Source organism: Salvelinus alpinus, chromosome 14 (genome assembly GCF_045679555.1).
Source record: "Salvelinus alpinus chromosome 14, SLU_Salpinus.1, whole genome shotgun sequence".
Classification (NCBI taxonomy): domain Eukaryota; kingdom Metazoa; phylum Chordata; class Actinopteri; order Salmoniformes; family Salmonidae; genus Salvelinus; species Salvelinus alpinus.
The window spans coordinates 29,680,869-29,706,937 of NC_092099.1; the positions used below are offsets into that span (position 1 = coordinate 29,680,869).

Below are 26,069 nucleotides of genomic sequence, written 5' to 3' on the forward strand. Positions count from 1 at the left end.
CAGCCGGTCTAATGTCCATTGCTCGTGTTTCTTGGCCCAAGCAAGTCTCTTCTTCTTATCGGTGTCCTTTAGTAGTGGTTTCTTTCCAGCAATTCGACCATGAAGGCCTGATTCACACAGTCTCCTCTGAACGGTTGATGTCGAGATGTGTCTGTTACTTGAACTCTGTGAAACATTTATTTAGGCTGCAATTTCTGAGACTGGTAACTCTAATGAACTTATCCTCTCCAGCACAGGTAACTCTGGGTCTTCCATTCCTGTGGCAGTCCTCATGATTGGCAGTTTCATCATAGCGCTTGATGGTTTTTGCGACTGCACTTGAAAAAACGTTCAAAGTCCTTGAAATGTTCCATATTGACTGACCTTCCTGTCCTAAAGTAATGATGGACTGTCGTTTATCTTTGCTTATTTGAGCTGTTCTTGCCATAATATGGACTTGGTCTTTACCAAATAGGGATATCTTCTGTATACCCCCCCTACCTTGTCACAACACAACTGCTCAAACGCACTAAGAAGGAAATAAATTCCACAAATTTACTTTTAAGAAGGCACATCTGTTAATTGAAATGCATTCCAGGTGAGTAGCTCATGAAGCTGGTTGAGAGAATGCCAAGAGTGTGCAAAACTGTCATCAAGGCAAAGGTTGGCTATTTGAAGAATTTGTTTAACACTTTTTTGGTTACTACATGATTCCATTTGTGTTATTTCATAGTGTTGATGTCTTCACTATTATTCTACAATGTAGAAAATAGTAAAAATATAGAAAAACCCTTGAATGAGTAGGTGTTCAAAAACTTTTTACCAGTAGTGTAATACAGACTGGGGCTAAAGATGGATGTGTTGGCAAACTCCAAGTGGATCCATTCAGAAGGCACCAGGCTGGCCATACAAACCCAGGAGCAGCAGCCCAAAACGTCGGAAACTGTGGAGGATTGTCTGGTCTACAGCTCCAAGAGCATCACAGGAAGAGAGACCTTGGGGTCTGTAAGCTCACTGGGAGTGGGCTGAGTGAATCTTGAGAGCTTCTGCATATTGGACTGAGCTTTAAGATTGTGACCGTTGGGAGAACTGATGTTTTTTGTTAGAGCAATAAGAGCCTGGCCAAGCTTGAAACGTGGACATGATAACTGTGATCATATATTGATCTTGATGCGAAAGAGAAATACACCTTTTAAATCACAATTTGGGAAAAGCCTTGAAATAACAGATAATTGCACATTGTATGTTTTGATGTTTTATAGATCAGAGAATTACAGTAGATCTTTCTTTAAAGTCTAAGAATAGTGTACATTAAGCTTGCATATTCAGTGTGCCAAAAACTGTCTCACTGTATACCCAGCCGCTGATTATAATAACACAAACATGTACATGCTTGCAAATGGAAACACACACACACAGAGACGCGCACACGCACACGCCCACACACACACACACTGCTGTCAGAGGAGGAAAAAACCCTACATTCAGGGGTCTGACCAAAGAGTGTTGTCCCCTGATCCCTGCGATCCAGTGATGGAGGCTATCTGCAGCAGTTTGGAAAATTAAATTGGGACACAGATCTCTGCAATGCAATCCATTGTGCACTATATCAGCTTCAAATATAGCAGGAGCAACTGTTTTCTCTGTGTTTAATCCTGATTGCAGACACTGCATTCGGAAAGTATTCAGACCACTTACATTTTTTCCACATTTTGTTACGTTATAGCCTTATTCTAAAATGGATTCAATAATTTTTTCCCCTCATCAATCTATGCACAATACCCCATAATGACAAAGCAAAAACTGTTTTTTCAAAATGTTTGCAACCATTTTTTTAATGAAATATTACATTTCAGACCTTTTAGTATTCAGACCCTTTACTCAGTACTTTGTTGAAGCACCTTTGGATGCGATTACAGCTTCAAGTCTTCTTGGATATGATGCTAAAAGCTTGGCACACTTGTATTTGGGAAGCTTCTCCCATTCTTCTCTGCAGATCCTCTCAAGCTCTGTCAGGTTGGATGGGGAACATCGCTGCACAGCTATTTTCAGGACTCTTCAGAGATGTTCGATCGGGTTCAAGTCCGGGCTCTGGCTGGGCCACTCAAGGACATTTAGAGACTTGTCCCGAAACCACTCCTGCGTTATCTTGGCTTTGTGCTTAGGGTCGTTGTCCTGTTGGAAGGAGAACCTTCACCGCAGTCTGAGGTTCTGAGCGCTCTGGAGCAGGTTTTCTTCAAGGATCTGTCTGTACTTTGTTCCGTTCATCTATCCCTCGATCCTGACTGGTCTCCCAGTCGTCTCTGTCGCTGAAAAACATCCCCACAGCGTGATGCGGCCACCACCATGCTTCACCGTAGTGATGGTGCCAGGTTTCCTCCAGAAGTTACACTTCAGGCCAAAGAGAATCTCATGGTCTTAGAGTCCTTTAGGTGGCTTTTGGCAAACTCCAAGCGGGCTGTCATGTGCCTTTTGCTTTGGAGTGGCTTCCGTCTGGCCACTCTACCATATCGGCCTGATTGGTGGAGTGCTGCAGAGATGGTTGCCCTTCTGAAAGGTTCTCCCATATCCACAGAGGAACTCTGGAGCTCTGTCAGAGTGACCATCGGGTTCTTGGTCACCTCTCTGACCAAGGCCCTTCTTCCCCGATTCCTCAGTTTGGCCTGGCAGCAAGCTCTAGGAAGAGTCTTGGTGGTTCCAAACTTCTTCCATTTAAGAATGATGGAGGCCACTGTGTTGTTGGGGACCTTCAATGCTGCAGAAATGTTTTGGTACCCTTCCCCAGATCTGTGCCTCGACACAATCCTGTCTCGGAGCTCTACGGACAATTCCTTCGGCCTCATGGCTTGGTTTTTGCTCTGACATGCACTGTCAACTGTGGGACCTTATATAGACAGGTGTGTGCCTTTCCAAATCATGTCCAATCAATTGAATTTACCACAGGTGGACTCCAATCAAGTTGTAGAAACATCTCAAGGATGATCAATGGAAACAGGATGCACTTGAGCTAAATTTTGAGTCTCCTAGCAAAGGGTCTGAATACTTATGTAAATAAGGTATTTCTGTTTTTTATTATTTATAAATTTGCCAGAATTTCTAAAAACCTGTTTTCGCATTGTCATTATGGGGTATTGTATGTAGATTGACGAGGGAAAGAAAATATTTAATCAATTTTAGAATAAGGCTGTAACGTATCAAAATGTGGAAGAGGTCTGAATACTTTCCGAATGCACTGTATACAGTAACATAGCACAAGCATTATCTTTCAGTCAGAAATCAGAACAAGGGACAGCTGTGCAAAAAAGAAAAGTGTTTTCTCCATTCAACAGACTCCAATCATTACAGAGGGTTTTATGCGCTCAGGTACAGATAGTGAGGAACAATGCAAAAGTAATCAAGTGCCTATGAAAAGTTAATCTACAAAAGGACCAAAGTCAGCTTTGGTGTTAGATTTGTGAAAATGTCTTGATGTGAAAGAACAGTGTGTTCAAAAGCCATATATGAAAACAAATAATTTAGCTTGAATCAAAGCAAGGCACAAGCTTGAAAAGTTGATTGTCCTTCAGTATATCTGCATGTTTCAGGTTTTTTTAACCACGAGGTGGAGACATTTCCCCTTGAACATTTAAAATACAGTGTAATTCCTTTATTACACCAAAATTACAGGTATCTGCCAAAATGGAGAAAAAAACATCCACATAAAGTGTCTCAATAGGGTGTGGGGTCACCACGAGCCAGAACAGCTTCAATGCACCTTGGTATAGATTCTACTAGTGTCTGGAACTCTATTGGAGGGATGCGACACCATTCTTTCACAAGAAATTCCATCATTTGGTGTTTTGTTGATGGTGGTAGAAAACACTATCTCAGGCACTGCTCCCAAATCTCCCATAAGTGTTCAATTGGGTTGAGATCTGGTGACTGAGATAGCCGTGGTATATGTTTTACATAATTTTCATGCTCATCAAACCATTTGTGCCTTCTGGATGGGGGCATTGTCAGGAGGCATAGCCATGGTAGCCAAAATAAATCCCTGCCCAGCATTTTTATACTTCACCATAAGGATGATGGGATGTTAATTGCTTAAACTCAGGAACAACACCTGTGTGGAAACACCTGCTTTCAATATAATTTGTATCAATCATTTACTTGTGTTTCCATTATTTTGTCAGTTATCTATACTTTAATGTGACTGTGTGAAACAGTTGATTGTCACATTGGTAGCTATCTATCTCTTGGCAGTACATGTATTTTCATATTTGTTTAAATGTGATTTATTTTTGTTTAAATGTGAGGCTAGTCAGAAAATAACATGTCTAGGCCTGGAGGCTACTAAAGAAGGCATAGCCACAACCTGTGAAGTTCTAAACTGATTTTGCACTAGGCTTTTGGGGGTTTGGAATATACAGCCCCCTTTATAATATCATGAATCATATTTTATTTTTCTATAGAGTAGAGGAACCTATTTTGGAATGTCAACAGACTGGTTGCCGTTTCTCTGTGCACATTTCAATGTCATGTTGTCATTCTGTTCCTGTAAAGCCTGCAATAAAATAAAACTAATCTGTCAAATTAATTTGTCTGCCAGAAATGAATGTAACACAAACTTTCTCAGTAAAGTCGACCACAACCCAAACATTTGTCCTCGATATGGTTGCCCTCAAAAAAAAATATTGACATTGAAACGCCACACTATGGCTAACTCTACACAAGACCTTCCCTCTACAGAAGCGCTCATCTGGTCATCCAAGGAATGATTTTATACTGTATGTCAGGGCCTTCCTCAATTAGGGTACTCTAGGAAACACTGATCAAAACTACGTTTCCTACCCTCTACCCTGTCTACTGTAGACCTGCATACACGCAATCTTACTAGTTTCAGATAGCCTTCATTCACACTCCTGATTGTCTACAATAAAATGAATAGGCTATCATTATCATCATTGGATATAAATGTTTTATCATATTGCCTGTCTGAACACGTAGTGATGACTATCGGCTTCATCATTAGCTAATATGAATACATCATAACATCCAATGTGTATATCTACTTTATTGCTGACACGCTAAAGTACACAAGATGGGTCTAAAGTTCAAGTCGCAGACAAGGCACTGGGGAGTTGATGCAATTTCAATTCCAGTCAGTAGAAAGATTAAAAGATTTAGTTCACAAGTAAATCTTCACACATAAAACCATAGACCATAGGCCTATATTTATATTATGCATAAAACACAAAATAAAGGAAACATCAACATAAAGTGTCTCAATAGGGTGTGGGGCCACCACGAGCCAGAACAGCTTCAATGCACCTTGGCATGGATTCTACAAGTGTCTGAAACTCTATTGGAGGGATGCGACACCATTCTTCCGCAAGAAATTCCATCATTTGGTGTTTTGTTGATGGTGGTAGAAAACACTATCTCAGGCACTGCTCCAGAATCTCCCATAAGTGTTCAATTGGGTTGAGATCTGGTGACTGAGATGGCCATGGCATATGGTTTACATCGTTTTCATCCTGATCAAACCATTCAGTGACCACTCATGCACTGTGGATGGAGCATTGTCATCCTAGGGCATAGCCATGTTAGATGACCCTAAGCATGATGGGATGTTCATTGCTTTTTTTTTCATTTATTTTTGTAACCTTTATTTCAAATCAAATCAAATTGTATTTGTCAGGTGCGCTGAACATGTGTAGACCTTACAGTGAAATGTTTACTTACAAGACCTTAACAAACAGTGCAGATCAAGAAAGAGTTAAGAAAATATTTACCAAATAAACAGAAAGTAAAAAATAATTAAAAGTAACACAATAAAATAACAATAACAAGGTTATATACAGGGGGTACCGGTATACATAGATAATAAACAGCGAGTAGCAGCAGTGTAAAAATCAAATGGAGATGGGGGGTGTCAATGTAAATAGTCCGGTGGCCATTTGATTAATTGTTCAGCAGTCTTATGGCTTGGGGGTAGAAGCTGTTAAGGAGCCTTTTGGTCCTAGACCCGGCGCTCCGGTACCGCTTGCCGTACGGTAGCAGAGAAAACAGTCTATAACTTAGGTGACTAGGTTCTTTGACAATTTTTAGGGCCTTCCTCTGACACCGCCTAGTATATAGGTCCTGGATTGCAGGAAGCTTGGCCCCAGTGATGTACTGGGCCATACGCACTACCCTCTGTAGCGCATTAAGGTCAGATGCCGAGCAGTTGCCATACCAGGTGGTGATGCAACCGGTCAGGATGGTCTCGATGGTGCAGCTGTAGAACATTTCATGGATCTGGGGACCAAATTGTTTCAGTCTCCTAAGGGGGAAAAGGTGTTGATGTGCCCTCTTCACGACTGTTTTGGTGTGTTTGGACCATGATAGTTCGTTGGTGATGTGGATACCAATGAACTTAAAACTCTCAACCTGCTCCACTACAGCCCAGTCGATGATAATGGGGGCATGTTCGGCCCGCCTTTTCCTGTAGTCCACGATCAGCTCCTTTGTCTTGCTCACGTTGAGCACCATACTGCCAGGTCTCTGACCTCCTCCCTATAGGCTGCCTCAACTGGCTCCCTGCAGGCAAATCAGTTAAGAACAAATTCTTATTTACAATAGCGGCCTACCCCAGCCAAACCCTAACCCAGACGATGATGGGCCAATTGTGCGCCACCCTATGGGACTCCCAATCACAGCCAGTTGTGAAACAGCCGGTAATCATACCAGGGTCTGTAGTGACGCCTCTAGTACTGAGATGCAGTGCCTTAGACCGCTGCGCCACTCAGAGCCCCTTAATTAACTCAACCACACTTGTGTGGAAGCACCGGCTTTCAATATACTTGTATGACTCATTTACTCAAGTGTTTCCCTTATTTTGGTAATTACCTGTATACTGTCTGTTTAGTTGTAATTTTATTTCCCACTCCATACATTATTGCGCTATATTTATATGCGCACCACCCTGTGCTTACGGTAATGAGGGGCATGGGAGGGAAATGACGCATATGGGTAGCTTTTCCGTGAAGAGCAGTTTCATTTTGAAAGCATCGATCACACCAGAAATGACTACATATTCCAAAAAACATTTGGAACGTTTTCAAAATACACTGAGTCAGTCGATGTCTTTTATTTGTTTTAAAACAAGTTAATAACTGTTCCAGTGGTAATTAAACGTAAGTAACTGTTACTGTACATTTGAGTTCAACATATTGTGCCGTTGAAGTAACTAAAGAGCTAGCTAACCCGAAAATGAATCAATTTCTGGTTAGCTAGTTAACGTTACATATTTAGCTAACGTTACTTGAATGGCTTTGACATTAGTTGAGATATCGACTGTATCGCTAGCTAGCTAACCTCATCAGTCTGCAGCACATTCTCAATATTACCGACACAGCCAGCTTGTTTCAAACGCCTGCTTCATAACTTGCTACCATCGACACCAAAAGATCAAGTGCCAGGTTTACCCAGAATGTAGTTGTATACAGTACGTTACCTAGATAACGTTAGTTACTGAAAAATAAAGATTGGAATAACGTTTGCTAACGTTAGCTAAAATCTTATGCAGATCACTAAACATCGTTAACGTTAGCTGCAAATGATAGCTTACTAGCTAGCACACTGCCTATGTTCAATGTTGGTATTGTGTGGTCTGTCTCGGCAGTATAATAACGTAAGCATGAGGACGAGGAACCTCTGGACCAAAGCAGGTGTTTTGGGCTCTGTGTCCATGGCGTTTGGATCCATGCTCTGGTCTCATAAGAAGAGAGACCCAACTCAGACGGATTTGGGTTCGGCCCCCGCATGCACGGAACCACCTTTTCCTTACGAGCTCAAACTCGTGCAAGTCCTGTTCCGCCACGGAGCCCGAACCCCGCTGAAGTCTATACCAGGCATCATGGAGGTGAGAGACCACCTGTGCCACACAAGAACATCTGACAGACCTGATGCTCTGTCTCTCAGGACTTGAAGTTGAGGGAAAGCCATTCATCTTAGCCTGATCTCCAAGACAAGGCATATGAAGGTATGTGCATCTGGAAGTCTAACCTTTTTCCTTGTCCTGTCTGTATCAGGCCCAGTGGGTGCCTAACCTCCTGGAACCCCCAGCACACACACAGATCAACTATGTGGTGACAGACCTGGAAGGAGGTCCACGGCCCTCCTCACCGGTGGAGGACAGCTACCGGGCCAACATACTGACCGTGAGTGTGCCTGTGTCTGTTAGCGAGCAGAGGAAGAGGTGCCTAGAGAGATAAGGAAAGGAGTAGGCAGCGCTTGGATAAGTACGGTTAATGGGTTTAAGTTGTCACGTAGGTGTGCTGGCATGGACTCCATACAGACATATGTCACTGTCACTTACTGGGTTACTCACAGCCAACTGTCAACCATTAGGATTTCCCTCTCCAGACCAGTAACATCACATACCACACTGGCACGACGTGTCAGGATCGAAATTCTAGTTGCCCATTAAATCTATTAGTGGTCTTTGAGGGTAGGGGTCATCATAAAGCAGGACTTTGCACCCTGAGAGACCTCCCTCTGAGGCTTATACCGGGGGCTGTATCTCAGCTAAAGGCCTGTTCAAGTGAAGGAACAATCTATGGTTCACTCTGATCCAGCTCTGACTGTTATGGTCTGGGCCTGGCACTGAGGGAACGAACAGATAACCAATGAGCATATACCGAGAGGTTTGTCCTTCACTCAGCGGGAGATTGCTGTGAGACTCTCCGGAGGATTGTGTCTGTCTCACGGTGCACCTGGCATACCACAGTACTACTCCCCATGTACACAATGGATAGACACTGGTGATGCCATTTTGGATTGACTGTCTTGGCAACCTTTGACTCCTGACCCTGTTCCTCTCCTCTGCAGGGGGGTACGTACCCAGGTCAGCTCACCACGGTGGGCATGCAGCAGCTGTATGAGTTGGGAAAGAGGCTGAGGAAGAGATACATCCAGGACACAGCCTTCCTCAACCCCACCTTCAGCCCTACAGAGGTTTAGTAAGTACCACAGCCTTCCTCAACCCCACCTTCAGCCCTACAGAGGTTTAGTAAGTACCACAGCCTTCCTCAACCCCACCTTCAGCACTACAGAGGTTTAGTAAGTACCACAGCCTTCCTCAACCCCACCTTCAGCACTACAGAGGTTTAGTAAGTACCACAGCCTTCCTCAACCCCACCTTCAGCACTACAGAGGTTTAGTAAGTACCACAGCCTTCCTCAACCCCACCTTCAGCACTACAGAGGTTTAGTAAGTACCACAGCCTTCCTCAACCCCACCTTCAGCCCTACAGAGGTTTAGTAAGTACCACAGCCTTCCTCAACCCCACCTTCAGCCCTACAGAGGTTTAGTAAGTACCACAGCCTTCCTCAACCCCACCTTCAGCCCTACAGAGGTTTAGTAAGTACCACAGCCTTCCTCAACCCCACCTTCAGCCCTACAGAGGTTTAGTAAGTACCACAGCCTTCCTCAACCCCACCTTCAGCCCTACAGAGGTTTAGTAAGTACCACAGCCTTCCTCAACGCCACCTTCAGCTCTACAGAGGTTTAGTAAGTACCACAGCCTTCCTCAACCCCACCTTCAGCCCTACAGAGGTTTAGTAAGTACCACAGCCTTCCTCAACGCCACCTTCAGCTCTACAGAGGTTTAGTAAGTACCACAGCCGTCCTCAACGCCACCTTCAGCCCTACAGAGGTTTAGTAAGTACCACAGCCGTCCTCAACGCCACCTTCAGCACTACAGAGGTCAAGTAAGTACAGACACATCATGTGATCATCACCAGTAGCCTGGTAGTCACATCTGGTTCTGTAACCAACTCCCTCTTTGTTTTGCTTGACAATGTTAAAGGGTATAGCAGAAATATCTGGGCCCCAGGTTGGGTAACATATAATGTACTGTTATTACTTTATGGATCTAAAAAGGAAAACACTGTATACAAGGATGTGAACTCGAGCTTTACATTTACTAAAGTAATTAGCTATGGCATAATTACATTGCTCATACACTGCATGACTATAGGCGCTCGGTCCATAAAGGGGACATGAGTAGTTAACAGAACAAGAACATACCGTACAGGTTAATAACTGATTATGGTAATGTTCACTCCTACTACAACACGATTGTAAGATCTGTGAGTACATGTAGCCTACAAGACATTGATATATTCCTCTCTCTCTCTCCCAGTGTGCGTTCCACTAACATTGTGAGAACCATAGAGTCTGCCAAGTGCCTGGTGGCAGGGCTGTTCTATCAAAGCCAGATAGGTAGGTGTCAGTTTGTGTTTGTGTGTCATAGGAAATACTGGTCTATCTCCTAATGTTGCTCCCCCTCTCCTGAAGACATGGTTCCCATTCTGACAACTGAGGCAGAGTCAGAGATCCTGTACCCTAACTACCATGGATGCAGACTGCTCAAACTCCTCAGCGGGTGAGTGACTGTCTGGGTCCCTTTTCTTGTTGATTTTTGTGATTTGGCTGGATCCCTCACTTGTTGGTATTTGTGATTGGATGTTTCTTTCATGTTGGTTTTTGTGATTGGCTGTGTCTGTGTGTGCTGTAGTCATCGCTGGGCGGAGTCATCCACTCTGCCAGACATTGCTACGGACCTGAGCAGCATCAAGAGTGCTCTGGGCATCGCTGCCCAACAACGGGTTGACTTCATCCTCATCAGGGACGACATGGTGGCAAGAGAGGTGACACAAAACAACAAACATACAATACCATGACTAAAAAATATCCTTTTGTTACCAAAGTTGATTATGTGGTCAAAAGATATGAGTGATATTATCACTGCGTTGCATTGACATTTTAACGTTACAATATGTGTGTTCTATCAGACCCACGGCCTACCCTGCCCACCAGTCCTTGACTCCTGGAGAAACATAGTAGAGCGGAGAGCTGTGGAGATGATCTACCACATCTACGAACCCAGCAAGAGGTCAAAGGGCAGAGGGATATAAATACAGATCAGCATGTGTAGAGGGTCGGGGAGTAGAACACACAGAAAATACAGTTCCCTGTTCCATGAGCATATGCTTCCTTATTCCACATTATGAAATCACAGTCCACTGTGCATTAGAGGTGTTTTAAAAAATCACCCAAGACAGTTGTTTTCTTAATCTTCTCTGGTGTTGGTTTGTTGCGACTAGGGAGAACCTGCAGCTGTGTGTGGGTCCCCTCCTGCATATCCTAATGGGCAACATAGAAGATAAACTACAGGACACAACCTCAGAGCCCAACAGGTGAACTACTGTAACATTTACCTGTCCATTTGAACACAGAGGCAGTAGCAGAGATTTGTAGAGCTGCAGTTCTCAACCCAACCACTTGATGGTAGCAAATGTCCTTTTCCGAATGGCACATCCTTAAAACGTTTTGTTCCCCACCCCTACTCGTTGCTAAACATCAGAAATCTGAGGGCATTTATGCAGATGTTTCTCTCTCTCAGGAAGCTCTTCCTTTACTCTGCCCACGACACCACTCTGATACCCTGTCTCATGGCTCTGGGGATTTTTGACATGCGATGGCCACCGTACGCTTCAGACATCACCCTGGAGCTGCACCAGCATCGGCAGACCAAAGAGGCCTTCGTCAAAGTGTCCTACATTGGCCAGGTAGGCTAGGGAGGATGCAGGGCTCACAGAAGTGTGCACATAATATTGAAACTATTTCCAGACTCTGTTTCTCTCCGAGAGTCAGTGATCTGTATAGCTAGGTTTCCATCCAATGGTGAAGGTGCATAAAGATGGAGGAATTCAGATATGACATCATTGTTTTTAGCACTACCCACAGAGTTCTTAAACTACGGCGCGCAACATGGTTCAATGTGCCAGTAAATCAGCACAATTTTTTTTCTTCAAAATGCAGTATTGGAGCTAGAATTGGGATCATGTATACTGTGCTAATGCCAATATAAAAAAGGAGTAATGGAGAACATTGTACAATACGGTGAACTGAGCAAATGAGACATTTGTGGTAAGTACATGGGGGGCTGCCATCTTTATGCACCTTCGCTATTGGCGACAGATTTTCATGTGAATATTCTAAAATCCGCATAAAGATAATGTTTCCACCAAACTGACTTGTTGCGGATAAAAAATAATCAGTGCATGTACAATGTACTTTTTCGCTAAAGTTGTGTGTTTCCATTTCATTTTCAAATCTACTGATAGTTTTGTCACAACTGTTGCGTTAAATAGCAAAAGTGCCTACTCCTCTTGGCAAATGCGGCATGCTAGTCTACATGATGAGATTATTGTGGATACTATTTATTTGTCAAACGGCAGTGGTGCATCGATCATCATGTCACCAGAATAAGATCCTCGATATTTATTAGAAAGGAGCATCAAGTTAATCACCTTGCACTTTCACCACCCTGTGAAGTCCATCAATTTATTTAATCTGTAGCCTAATAAACTGCATGGTTTACGGAGTCAGTTTTCACCACCGTTTCTCGCATAATACATTTTACCAATACAAAAAGGTCCCACCATGTCAAACGAACAAATGATCTGCATTTATAAAATCACAGCTGTCATGATTTTTTTTTAATGGTATGACTTTACTTGCATAACTGTGGATGGAAACGTGGTTAGTGTCTTTCTTACACTTTATTTTGATCCGTCTCTGTAGGACCAGTTGGTTCCAGGCTGTAGTGGAGTCTACTGCCCCCTGCAGGAGTTCAAGCAGGCCCTCTCCAACTACTCACTGACCTTTGAGCTCTACGAGTCACTTTGCAACCGCACAAAGGGCGTGGCTGACCCCTGAGGCTTCTGCGACCCCCAGCTCTACCCCATGCACTCACTGTTACCAGCCACCATGTTTACATCCCACCAGAGACCTCCACTCTCCAGCCCTTGCCTAGCATTTGCCTATCATTAGCCAGTGTATTACAACAGAGGTTTTCAAAGTGTGAGTACACGGTTGTCTTAATGCTCATTAGAGGCCCACTGTCTCAGACTTTGAAAACAGCTGTATTACAGTATGTTAGGATACCTCACTGTCTAAACGCACAAATATAGCTTCACTGTCAGTGTATGAGCTGGATGTGGTTTCAAAGCCAGCTATATCAGGGCAATGGGCATCCTGTGTGTTACTGCTCATACTGGTTAAGATGACAGTTTTACTTAGAGGTCTTAATTATTGAAATGATCTGGTGATAATATAATCTGCCTAAAAAATAAGTATGTGTTACCAATTTATATTCATATGTTTACATTCTGTGACTACTATGCACACAGCAATGTGTATTTACTGTATACATGATTACTTTATGCACAGCACTATAAATTATAGTGCACCAGATTCTAGATATTTACTATCTGAAAATATGTTCTGGCTTTGTTGCTTTTAGAGTGAACAAAATTTCTTCATATCGAACTACAATCTTTTCCTCAGGGGAAAACCAAGCACGTAGTGTTCATAAACCAAGGGAACCAAATGTGTGTGTGCACGTTTACCCACTCCAAATCATTCATTTTAGAACCTGCTAAAAATCTGTTGTGAGTGAAACAGTAGGTGCCTTTTAGGAATTTGTTGATTGTATAAATTAAATGCATGGACTTATGAGCAAATATACACACCCACACTGGAATGATTTAATTTGCTTGTTAGTTGTATGCCAAATCATGGAGAGTTGCCCTGAAATTCTTTGACTTTGCTTTGGAGTGGTGGAGAGAAATAAAAGAGAGTTGGTCAAGGCTTTGTCTCTCACTACTGTGCAGCATAGCAATGCAAATTGTGGTCCAATCTCAACGTCAGTGGGCCTCGTAAGGATACCTGAACCTCACCTTTCAGTCATGTTGTATTAGAATTCAGGGGTATTCAACTCTTACCCTACGAGGTCTGGAGCCTGCTTGTTTTCTGTTCTACCTAATTAATTGCACCTACCTTTTGTCCCGGGTCTAAATAAGTCCCTGATTAGAGTGGAACAATGGCACTGTCTGATACATTGCAGTTTTGATCTACTCAAACACGGCCAATATCTTTTGTCTTCCATTGCCACAGCCTTGGGAGACTTCTCTGTACCAAAGACAATGGAGGTACACATGACAAGCTTACACAGACGGGTAAGGAAGTCAAATCTATGATAAGTAGGGATCTTAGTTTTTCCTGACCATGTGACTTGAGCAGGAAAAGTAATGTTATATGGTCTGGAAAAACTCTGGCCCTAGATGATGTTGGTGGTCAGATTTCTGTCTGGCTTTCTTGATACCCTGTTCCACTAATATCTGAGACTATAAAGTACATGACGAGCTCACTAGTTCTACAGTCTGATCCCACTGAGTTCATTTTCTATGAGATTAATGCTGTGGGAATGATATCCCAGAGTCAATAGAAGAACAAACAGGAATAAGAAACAGCACACAGAACAGTACTACCGCTATTCACACTAACTGGCTGGTAGAAATGTTCAAATGTGAGAAAGAAGACACTTAAGTTGATCCATGTTTGTGCTTTTTTAATAATACTAGTATCTTTGAGGTCATAGTTTGGTTTGTTATACACTGGAGTTACAAAGGAAATTAAAATAGCCCACCAATGGAAAACAGTACTGTTCTTTAGTAGGGCGTCCCTCCCCCAATGAAAGGTGGATAAGAGAGCTTAGAGGTCATTGATAGAATCCCTATACATACTTACAACAAAAACACACACACACAGGTGCATACACACAGTCATACTGGACAGAAAGTCAAAACGATGGAGCCAGAGAGAAGATGGAGTTCCATTGAAATCTTCTCAAAGTACGATTTTATTCCACAAAGTCTTTTTATGTTTGTTATCCATTACCGGACAAATCCATTGTTGATTTTTACAGTGTACAGTCCTCCAAGGTGGTTCACTCCATTCCTCTCCGATGCTCAACTCACCCTTATAATCAGAGATTTAAAAGAAAAAAACACACTTGAACAGGTGAAATGGACATTGAAGCACAGCAATCCCATACATTCAGACATTTCTGAAGAGACTAAATGAAATGCTTGTGGTAAAAGACAAGTACTGGGCTATGTAGCTCCCACAAGCCAATAACTACCCACTCCTCTGCACTACATGTTTCAATCCAGAGAACCCACCTCTGTCTTTCATTCCTTACTTCCTGCGTTTTAATCCATCTCTTATCTGCTGTGAGACTTATTCCATCCTCATACTGTATATCGGCTCAGAACATTCAAGGTCCAAGATTCTATGAGTTGTGTGTTAGAACATTCCGGGCCCTGGGCTGAACCCCATGTCCATGTCCCTGCCACGCTGCCTCATATGCCCTCCCATCATCATCGTCTGCTGGGGGGGGGCACCCATGCCTTGTAGTGACATCATCATATTGGGCGACCCCCCAGGCCCAGGGTGGTTGTAGAGCACCCCCCTCTCCTTCCCCTGCATCATGCCCCCCGGACCCCCCGGTGACATCATCCGGTGCTGGGGTCCCATCATTCCCTGACCCATGAACCCCGGGGGCCCATGCGACCGCATATGATTGTGGGAAGGGTTTCCCATGTGCATGTCCTGGGGGGCCATACCACCTCCCGGCCCCCCAGGCATCCCCCCCATCCCTTGCATGGACATGCCCATCCTGGGCGGGCCCTCCCCCATCATACCCTGCATCATCCCCTGCATGTGTGGAGGTTTCCCCCCTGGGCCGGGCCCATCTCCTCCTCCCCTGGGGTAGTAGGACAGAGTCTGGCTGGGCTTCTCTGATGGGATGATCCTGGACAGGTCAAACTCTGGCATACCGGATGCTCCTGTTCGCATCACTTCATGCAGATCTGCATCACTGAACTCTCCCTGCATGTTGAACTGCGGTCCTCCAGGGTTGTTGGGCCTACCCCCGTCGCCTCCCCCTCCATGGGACATATTCCCCACCCGGCCCCCCATAGGACCTCCCTCTCCCTGGAAGCCCATGGGATGTCCTGGGAAGCCCTGGGGCCCGGGGCCGTTGTGGGGGGAGAAGGGACCCTGCTGGGAGGGGGATTGGGGCAGGGGGTAGCCCTGCACTCGGTGGGGGTAGCCCATGCGCCCCTGGGGCATCATCTGGGGGTTGCCCATGCCTTGGTCCTGGGGGTTGGGGGGCATCATCATGCCATGGGGCATCATGCCCGGGCCAATGTTGGGGGAGGGCATCTGCTGGGGCATGCCGTGGGAGAGAGGCTGGGAGCCCATGGGGGTCATACCCAGGGGACTGAGGGCAGGCATGGAGCCAGAGGAGCCGGGGCCCATCATACGAGGAGGACCTTGGTGCTGGTTCATTCCCATACCTACAGAGGGCCACAGAGAGACAGAGGGATGTTAGTGCACCATACAACACAGATAGCATGTTATCATTTCAAACCTACATCAAGCGGAGTCACACCTCTATGAAAAAGGGTTCAAAATACATCTCAAAAGAGGCTTAACATGACTTCTAGGCATGTCTCCATCCACTCACCATTGTTGTTCATGGGGGCTAGATTTGGGGAGCGCGCGGGGGGCGAGTCGTCGTCCGAGCTCGCCACCGTCTTGATGGCGTCGTGGTAGAGGGGGGTGGAGCTTGGCATGGCGAACTTAGACATGCGTGACATCATGATGGAGAGGGGGTTCTGGGATAGCGTGGGTTCGGGGGGGAGGGAATAGGGGCTGCCGGTCGGGGCGCCACCTGGACCCCCCTGGAGGGGCATGGGGCCAGACTGGGCTCCTGACGAGGGGGGGGCGTTACCACCTGGTGAGAGGAGAGAGAGAGAGAGAGAGAGAGATGAAATATAAGAACTATTTATCTTAGGTAGCAAAACATATCCTGGTTTGAAATAGATATATAAGGGACATTGTGGCAAACACATTTTAGATACAGACATACAATACATGTGTATCACAACCGGCCGTGATTGGGAGTCCCATAGGGCTGCGCACAATTGGCCCAGCGTCGTCCGGGTTTGGCCGGTGTAGGCAGTCATTGTAAATAAGAATTTGTTCTTAACTGACTTGTCTAGTTAAATAAAGGTTAAATTAAACTTTAAAATGTTTTAATTGTAAATAATGACGTGAATTAATTTAGATAGTGCAGTTACATGGCCACAAGGGGGTGTGATTTCCCTGAAAAGTGATAGTGTTTCTGCTTTGGGAAAATGTGTTGAGAATGTGGATGAGAATGATGCTTTCAATTGATTTATAAATTACATGATTTAAAGATGACTGATTGAGACAAATGCTAGCCTGCCTGATACACAACACAGAGGTCTGTTTAGACTGCGTGGACAACAGACATTACAAAACAGCCCTCTATTAAAAACATGAGGTCATCTTCACCCAATAGAAAGGTAGTAAGTATTAAAATCTCTTTGAAAATGAATATTATCTCTGTCTTGAAATTGAAATACACATTTTTTATGTTGTTTCTCACAGCAGTTGAGAGAAAGAGGGGGAGAGAGAGATGAGACAGCCTATAGGGAGGAAGGAGGTCAGAGACCTCAGCAAGACAAAGGAGCTGATCGTGGACTACCGGAAAAGGAGGGTCGAGCACTCGCCCATTCACATCGACGGGGCTGTAGTAAAGAGGGTCGAGAGCTTCAAGTTCCTTCAGGTGTCCACATCACTAAGGATCTACCATGGTTCACACACACACCAACACAGTTGTGAAGAGGGCACGTCAACGCCTCGTCCCCCTCAGGAGGCTGAAACGATTTGGCATGGGCCCTCAGATCCTCAAAAAGTTCTACAGCTGCACCACTGAGAGCATCTTGACTGGCTGGATCACAGCTTCATATGGCAACTGCTTTGCATCCAACTGCAAGGCACTACACAGGGTAGTGCGTACGGCCCAGTACATCACTGGGGCTGGGCGCTCTGCTATACAGGACCTCTATACCAGGCGGTGTCAGAGGAAGGCCCTAAAAATTGTCAAAGGCTCCAGTCACCCAAGAATGCTAAATAGTTAGTTAAAAAGTTAACCAAATAGCTACCCGGACTATCTGCATTTACCATTATGGTACCAACTGACTCATCACATACGTTGCTGTTACGTATGTTGCTGTTACCATTTATTATCTATCCTGTTGCCTAGTCACTTTATTCCTACCTATATGTACATATTCACCTCTTACCCCTGCATATCAACTCAGTACAGGTACCCCATGTATATAACCAAGTTTTCGTTACTGAATGTGTATTTATTATTATTATTGTGTTTGACTTTTCTATTATTTCTCTCTGCATTGTTGGGAAGCGCTCGTAAGTAAGCATTTCACTGTTAGTCCGCACCTGTTGTTTACGAAGTATGTGACAAATCAAATTTGATTAGCGAGAGAGCGAGCAAGAGCGAGAGAGAAAAGAGAGCGGTGGAGGGAGAAAGAACATAAACAAGAATAAAGCCATAGAAGTACTGTACCTTGCTCCATGTTACCCATCATGTTAGGTGAGGTCATACTGAGGGGGGTTTTTCCCCCCTGCTGCTGGGGGAGTACTGGGCTGGGCATGGGGGGTTTGGGGGAGGATGCCCACCCTGGAGAAGGGTTGGGGAGGGACGGGGACCTCATATGTACTGGGGAGGCACCAGCAGACCCCATCATAGAGTGAGGGGACTTCATTGGGGCCGAGTTGGCAGTGTTAGGGGGGCCGTTGGGTCCCGGAGGGCCGGAGAGCATACCAGCCAGCTGGGAGGGGGTTTGGGGGGACTTGAGGTTCCCAGAGGGAGAGCCCATCATGGGGGATTGCACCTGCCTCAAAGGAGGGGACTTGAGGGGATTGAGACTGGGCGAGCTGGCCCCTCCTGACTGGATGTTCAGCTCTGCAGGCTTACGTCCCCTCTGGCCCTGGGGTGTTCCGGCGGCGGGGGGAAGGTGGTTGAGGCGGCCGTTGCCCCCCGTAGGCGTGGTCCTGTGCTCCGGGCCACGGTAGGGCTGCTCTCCATGAGGCCCCCTCATACTTCCAGGACCCCCAGGGAAGGGCCGTCCGGGCCCCATGGGGAAGTCCCCTGGCTGGGGATGGTCAGGGAAGTGGGACCCCTGCATCTGCCTCCCCTGGGGCCCTATGTTGTCCATTGGAGGCCCTCTCATTCTCATTATCTCATCTGGGCTCATATTCATTGGCCCATCTCGTAGTTGGGGGTTCCCATGGGGGCCCATGCCAAACTCAGGGCCCATGTCCCGGCCCCCCATCACAGCCAGTCTGGAGGAGGGGCTCATGGGGCCCTCGCCAGGCATCCTGGGAAACATCATCCCGCCCCCGTTGCCCGGCTCCATGCCGCCTCTTTGGTGTCCCATCATCCTCTGCATCTCCATCATCATCTGTGGAGGAAGGCCCGGTCCCTTGTCGCCCCCCATGCCCTGGTGAAACATGGCCTCCTGGACTGACTGGGGGTTGGGGAAGCGCTCTCCCCGCAACCCTGGACCTCCGAACATCCCCCCTGGCCCTCCTGGAAACCCTCGGCCATCCCCCATCCCCATTCTGGGGGGCATGTCTTCAGGCCAGCCCATCCCGGGCCTGGGGGGTCCCTCCATATCAGGGTTCATCATGCCCTGGGGGAACCCTGGCATTCTCTGCATGTGAGGCGGCATCCCTCTGGGGCCCATGGCAATGCGCTCCTGGTAGTGCTCTGATGGCCCTCCCGGCCCCCCTGGACCCCACACCTCTCCGGGGCCCATCTGGTAGGGCGGTGGGGGTCCTCTCATCATGCCGCGCGGCCCATGGGGGTGCATCATCATGTCGGGAGGAAGTGGGCGGTGATGCATTTCCTGTTTCCTCTTCTTCTCCTCGTAGAACTCCTGCTGCAGCTTCAGCCAGGCCACCTGCTCCGGGGTCATGTGATCTCCGTCTCCACACCCCCCAGGACCTATCATGTGACCCAGCTCGTCTGGGAAGGGGGGCATGTCTCTGGGGTGTCCATGCGGGGGGCCGAATGGGGGTCCCTGGGGTCGGGGCCCTCCTGGCCCCACTGGTGGACCTAGGCTCTGGGACTGGGCCATCATGGCCTGGAGAGGACCCTGCTCCGGCCTCCTGGGTCCCACATCAGGCATGCCGTCGTGGGGCTGTGGGGGTCCCCCATGGGGGCCGGGTGGCGGTGGGGCGTCGCGGTCGTCGGGAAAGAGCATGCGCTGGATGTCTCGGAGGGTCTGGAGGGAGCGCTGGCGGTGCTGCAGCTGTTCCTGGGACAGGCCCTCTGTGTTGGCCTCCATGTTGAGAAGCTCCTGGGCCAGTTGCTGCTGCTGCTGCTGCTGGGGTGTCAGACCAGGCTGACCCATCCCCATGGACCCCGGCCCTCCTCCTTCCCCAGGCTGAGGGGGGTTCACAGGGGGCATGCCCTGTTCGGACTGAGGCTGGCACCCAGGGGTCTGGTCACATGGACCCATGGTATTACCAGGGATGTTCTTGGGGTCCATGGCTGCTGAGGAGGCCCCATCCTGGGTGAGTGAACCAGGCTTAATCCCCTGGGGAGGGGGCTGGGGTGGAGCTTGATCAGTCATGCCAGGTTTAGACACTGTCTGGTGGTTCTGGTCTGAGGGGTGAGATGACTGCTGAGAGGGCTTGGAGTCACCTCGGAGGGGTCCTGTCTGATTGTTCTAAAATTAAGAAAGGAAAAAAGAGAGAGGGAATTAAAAACAAGGAGGCTTGAGTAAGTGAGGGTTTGTAAGTCTTTATCAAAGCTGACTGTATGCCAAGTGACCTGCGGTCATCACCTTTGTCACTGTGTATTGTGTGTATGTGTGTGTGTTTAACTATACTGGACGTGTTTAACTAAGTCCCCACAAGAATAGTAAACAAACCAACATTTTACCAACTGGGGACATTTTGTTAGTCCCCACAAAGTCAAATGCTATTTCTAGGCGGTTTAGGGTTTAGGGTTAAGGTTAGAATTAGTGTTAGGCTTAGAATTTGGGATAGGAGCTGGGTTAGGGTTAAGGTTAGGTTTTAGGGTTAAGGAAAATATAATTTAAGGGGACTGAATTGTCCCCACTAGGTTAGCTATACAAGACTGTACGTGTGTGTGTGTGTTCTTACCAGGGGTGGGAGGGGGGTCTTGTCCTTGCTGTTGGAGATGTTTTTCATGTGGAAGTTGATTATGTTTTCTGAGTGTCCTGTTAAAACAGCATCGGCTGCCCTGAGGATCAGAAACCAGACAGTCACACATCAGTCAGCGGTCTGTGTGTGTGTGTGTGTGTGTGTGTGCGCATGCGTGGTGTGTGTCCACGTGTGCCAGCAGAATGACGGCAGTGTTAGACAAGGGCATGAAGGAAATGCCAAGGTTGACAGACTAAACAAACAACTTTACACAGATTTTCCAATTAACATCCACATCTTTCATCTCCTATTCCCTACACAGAGGACAGTGTTAATCTGAGCTAACTGAAACACACACACACTTTCAGGCAAGCACACTGAAAACAAAGCATAGCTGCAGGCTTTCACATGTTCGGAGGAGAGCAATATTTCTGGATTTGATGTCTCCTCTACTTTCTCAGAGAAATGTGTAGTATGGTGTGCTTATGCACACTGGTTATTGTTCTCTGGCCCCTCCGTGTGTGTGTGTGTGTGTGTGTGTGTGTGTGTGTGTGTGTGTGTGTGTGTGTGTGTGTGTGTGTGTGTGTGTGTGTGTGTGTGTGCACTGAGTGTACAAAACATTAGGAATCTCGGCTCTTTCCATGACACACTGACCAGGTGAAAGCTATGATCCCTTATTAATTGTTGCGTTTATATTTTTGTTCAGTATATATAAAGTACCAGTCAAAAGTTTGGACACCTACTCACATTCAAGGGTTTTTCATTATTTTTTTCTATTTTATACATTGTAGAATAATAGTGAAGACATCAAAACTATGAAATAACACATGGAATCATGTACTAACCAAAAAAAGTGTTAAACAAATCAAAATATATTTTATATTTGAGATTCTTCAAAGTAGCCACGCTTTGCCTTGTCTAGAGCATATTGGACTGTCCATCAGCCAATTTCTTGTGCTACAATACCTATTTGCCAATTGGCCTGGAGCCTTTTACTGCCTACACAGAGCCCTGCCAATCCAACACGACTGGTCTGCCGACGTAACCATCCGAGGGGGCTAAAACAGACTCTTCCGTCGCGACGTCCCCCTAAGGCCCTTCTGCTAGCCCCGGCCCGCTAGCTGTCTGAATCGCCGTTTCTCCAGCTCGCCTAGCTACCCACTGGTCCCTATGATCACTCGGCTATGCATGCCTCTCCCAAATGTCAATATGCCTTGTCCATTGCTGTTCTGGTTAGTGATTATTGTCTTATTTCACTATAGAGCCTCCAGCCCTGCTCAATATGCCTTAGCTAGCCCTTTTGTTCCATCTCCCACACATGCAGTGACTTCACCTGGTCTAAATGTCTCTAGAGACAAAACCTCTCTCATCGTCACTCAATGCCTAGGTTTACCTCCACTGTATTCACATCCTACCATACCCTTGTCTGTACATTATGCCTTGAATATATTCTTCCACGCCCAGAAACCTGCTCCTTTTACTCTCTGTTCCGAACGCACTAGATGACTAGTTCTTATAGCCTTTAGCCGTACCCTTATCCTACTCCTCTGTTCCTCTGGTGATGTAGAGGTTAATCCAGGCCCTGCAGCGCGTAGCTCCACTCCCATTCCCCAGGCGCTCTCATTTGTTGACTTCTGTAACCGTGAAAGCCTTGGTTTCATGCATGTTAACATTAGAAGCCTTTTATTCACTGATTTAGCACACTCCGCCAACCCTGATGTCCTAGCCATGTCTGAACCCTGGTTTAAGGAAGGCCACCAAAAATCCATCCCTAACTATAACATTTTTCGACAAGATAGAACTTCCAAAGAGGGCGGAGTTGCAATCTACTGCAGAGATAGCCTGCAGAGTTCTGTCATACTATCCAGGCCTGTGCCCAAACAATTCAAGCTTCTTCTTCTAAAAATCCACCTTTCCAGAAACAAGTCTCTCACCGTTGCCGCTTGTTATAGACCACCTTGTGCCCCCAGCTGTGCCCTGGACACTATATGTGAATTGATTGCCCCCCATCTATCTTCAGAGTTCGTACTGTTAGATGACCTAAACTGGGACATGCTTAACACCCCGGCCGTCCTAAAATCTAAGCTAGATGCCCTCAATCTCACACAAATTATCAATGAACCTACCAGGTACAACCCCAAATCCATAAACATGGGCACCCTCATAGATATCATCCTGACCAACCTGCCCTCTAAATACACCTCTGCTGTCTTAAACCAGGATCTCAGTGATCACTGTAGAACCAGGAACCGATATAGCCCTTGGTTCACTCCAAACCTGACTGCCCTTGACCAGCACAAAAACATCCTGTGGCGTACTGCATTAGCATCGAAGAGCCCCTGCGATATGCAACTTTTCAGGGAAGTTAGGAACCAATACACACAGGCAGTTAGGAAAGCAAAGGCTAGCTTTTTCAAACAGAAATTTGCATCCTGTAGCACAAACTCCAAAAGGTTCTGGGACACTGAAGTCCATGGAGAATAAGAGCACCTCCTCCCAGCTGCCCACTGCACTGAGGCTAGGAAACACTGTCACCACCGATACATCCACGATAATTCAGAATTTTAATAAGCATCTCACTACAGCTGGCCATGCTTTCCACCTGGCTACCCCTACCCCGGTCAACAGCCCTGCACCCCCCACAGCAACTTGCCCAAGCCTCCCCCATTTCTCCTTCACCCAAATAGCTGATGTTCTGAAAGAGTTGCAAAATCTGGACCTCTACAAATCAGCTGGGCTAGACAATCTGGACCCTCTCTTTCTAAAATGATCCGCCGCAATTGTTGCAACCCCTATTACTAGCCTGTTCAACCCCTCTTTCGTATCGTCTGAGATCCCCAAAGAGAGGGTTCAGATTGATCCCCAAAGACACTCTAGACACAAACTGTTACAGACCTATATCTATCCTACCCTGCCTTTCTAAGGTCTTCGAAAGCCAAGTTAACAAACAGATCACCGACCATTTCGAATCTCACCGTACCTTCTCCGCTATGCAATCTGGTTTCAGAGCTGGTCATGGGTGCACCTCAGCCACGCTCAAGGTCCAAAACGATATCATAACCGCCATCGATAAAAGACAATACTTTGCAGCCGTATTCATCGACCTAGCCAAGGCTTTCAACTCTGTCAATCACCACATTCTAATTGGCAGACTAAACAGCCTTGGTTTCTCAAATGACTGCCTCGCCTGGTTCACCAACTACTTCTCAGACAGAGTTCAGTGTGTCAAATCGGAGGGTTCAATTCTCGGGCCAGCTATTTTCTCTGTATACATCAATGATGTCGCTCTTGCTGCTGGTTATTCTCTGATCCACCTCTACGCAGACGACACCATTCTGTATACTTCTGGCCCTTCTTTGGACACGGTGTTAACTAACCTCCAGACGAGCTTCAATGCCATACAACTCTCCTTCTGTGGCCTCCAACTGCTCTTAAATGCAAGTAAAACTAAATGCATGCTCTTCAACCGATCGCTGCCCGTACCTGCCCGCCCGTCCAGCATCACTACTCTGGACGGTTCTGACTTAGAATATGTGGACAACTACAAATACTTAGGTGTCTGGTTAGACTGTAAACTCTCCTTCCAGACTCACATTACGCATCTCCAATCCAAAATTAAATCTAGAATAGGTTTCCTATTTCGCAACAAAGTATACTTCACTCATGCTGCCAAACATACCCTCGTAAAACTGACTATCCTACCGATCCTCGACTTCGGCAATGTCATTTACAAAATAGCCTCCAACACTCTACTCAGAAAATTGGATGCAGTCTATCACAGTGCCATCCGTTTTGTCACCAAAGCCCCATATACTACCCACCACTGCGACCTGTATGATCTCGTTGGCTGGCCCTCGCTTCATAATCTTCGCAAAACCCACTGGCTCCAGGTCATATAGAAGTCTTTGCTAGGTAAAGCCCCACCTTATCTCAGCTCACTGGTCACCATAGCAGCACCCACCCGTAGCACGCGCTCCAACAGGTATATTTCACTGGTCACCCCCCAAAGCCAATTCCTCCTTTGGCCGCCTTTCCTTCCAGTTCTCTGCTGCCAATGACTGCAACGAATTGCAAAAATCACTGAAGCTGGAGACTCATATCTCCCTCACTAACTTTAAGCATCAGCTGTCAGAGCAGCTCACAGATCATTGCACCTGTACATAGCTCATCTGTAAATAGCCCATCCAACTACCTCATCCCCATATTTTTTTTTTTCTCCTTTGCACCCCAGTATCTCTACTTGCACATTCATCTTCTGCACATCTATCACTCCAGTGTTTAATTTCTAAATTGTAATTTCTTTGCCACTATGGCCTATTTATTGCCTTACTTCCCTAATCTTACCTCATTTGCACACACTGTATATAGTTTTTTTTCTATTGTGTTATTGACTGTACGTTTGTTTATTCCATGTGTAACTCTGTTGTTGTTTGTGTCGCACTGCTTTGCTTTATCTTGACCAGGTCGCAGTTGTAAATGAGAACTTGTTCTCAACTGGCCTACCTGGTTAAATAAAGGTGAAATATATATATTTTTTAAATTACAGTTTTGCACACTCTTGGCATTCTCTCAACCAGCATCATGAGGTAGTCACCTGGAATGCATTTCAATTAACAGGTGTGCCTTGTTAAAAGTTAATTTGTGGAATTTCTTTCCTTAACTTGTTTGGGATCGCATTTTCACTTTTGGATGAATAGCGTGCCCAGAGTGAACTGCCTCCTACTCAGTCCCAGATGCTAATATATGCATATTATTAGTAGTATTGGATAGAAAACACTCTGAAGTTTCTAAAACTGGTTGAATGATGTCTGTGTGTATAACAGAACTCATATGGCAGGCAAAAGCCTGAGAAGAAATCCAAACAGGAAGTGGGAAATCTGAGGTTTGTAGTTTTTGAACTCACCCCTATCGAATACACAGTGGGATATGGGTTAATTTTCACTTCCTAAGGTTTCCACTAGATGTCAACCGTCTTTAGAACATTGTTTCAGGCTTCTCATGTGAAGGGGGGCCAGATGGGAGCTGTTTGACTAAGGGGTTTGCCTACAGCCTCGTTCTCAGTCATGCGCTTTCACTTGAGAGTTAGCTCTCGTTCCATTGCTTTTCTACAGACAATGGAAATCTCTGGTTGGAACATTATTGAA

At 46.1% G+C, this 26,069-nt stretch overlaps 2 protein-coding genes across 5 annotated transcripts in view; one reads left to right on the forward strand and one right to left on the reverse strand.

The window, feature by feature from the left end:
* The first annotated feature begins 6,997 nt into the window (after positions 1-6,997).
* On the forward strand, positions 6,998-13,662 carry LOC139538729 (lysophosphatidic acid phosphatase type 6-like). Its single transcript, XM_071341116.1, has 11 exons — positions 6,998-7,136; positions 7,625-7,864; positions 8,034-8,162; positions 8,833-8,963; positions 10,148-10,227; positions 10,303-10,390; positions 10,523-10,655; positions 10,800-10,900; positions 11,112-11,204; positions 11,411-11,576; positions 12,595-13,662. The coding sequence occupies exons 2-11, from the start codon at positions 7,640-7,642 to the stop codon at positions 12,727-12,729; spliced, it is 1,281 nt and encodes a 426-aa protein (XP_071197217.1). The 5' UTR covers positions 6,998-7,136; positions 7,625-7,639; the 3' UTR covers positions 12,730-13,662.
* A 745-nt stretch (positions 13,663-14,407) lies between these two features.
* Positions 14,408-26,069, reverse strand: part of LOC139538730 (B-cell CLL/lymphoma 9 protein-like) — a 64,538-nt gene continuing 52,876 nt past the window's right edge. For 3 of the 4 annotated variants that reach the window (XM_071341120.1, XM_071341119.1, XM_071341117.1), the window contains exons 8-11: positions 20,926-21,025; positions 18,317-20,486; positions 16,385-16,654; positions 14,408-16,214 (exon numbers count right to left, since the gene is read on the reverse strand). In XM_071341120.1, coding sequence (XP_071197221.1) covers positions 15,160-16,214; positions 16,385-16,654; positions 18,317-20,486; positions 20,926-21,025 — 3,595 coding nt within the window. In that variant the 3' untranslated portion in view covers positions 14,408-15,159. The remainder of the gene's footprint in view (positions 16,215-16,384; positions 16,655-18,316; positions 20,487-20,925; positions 21,026-26,069) is intronic. The other variant, XR_011667792.1, reaches the window with a different exon arrangement.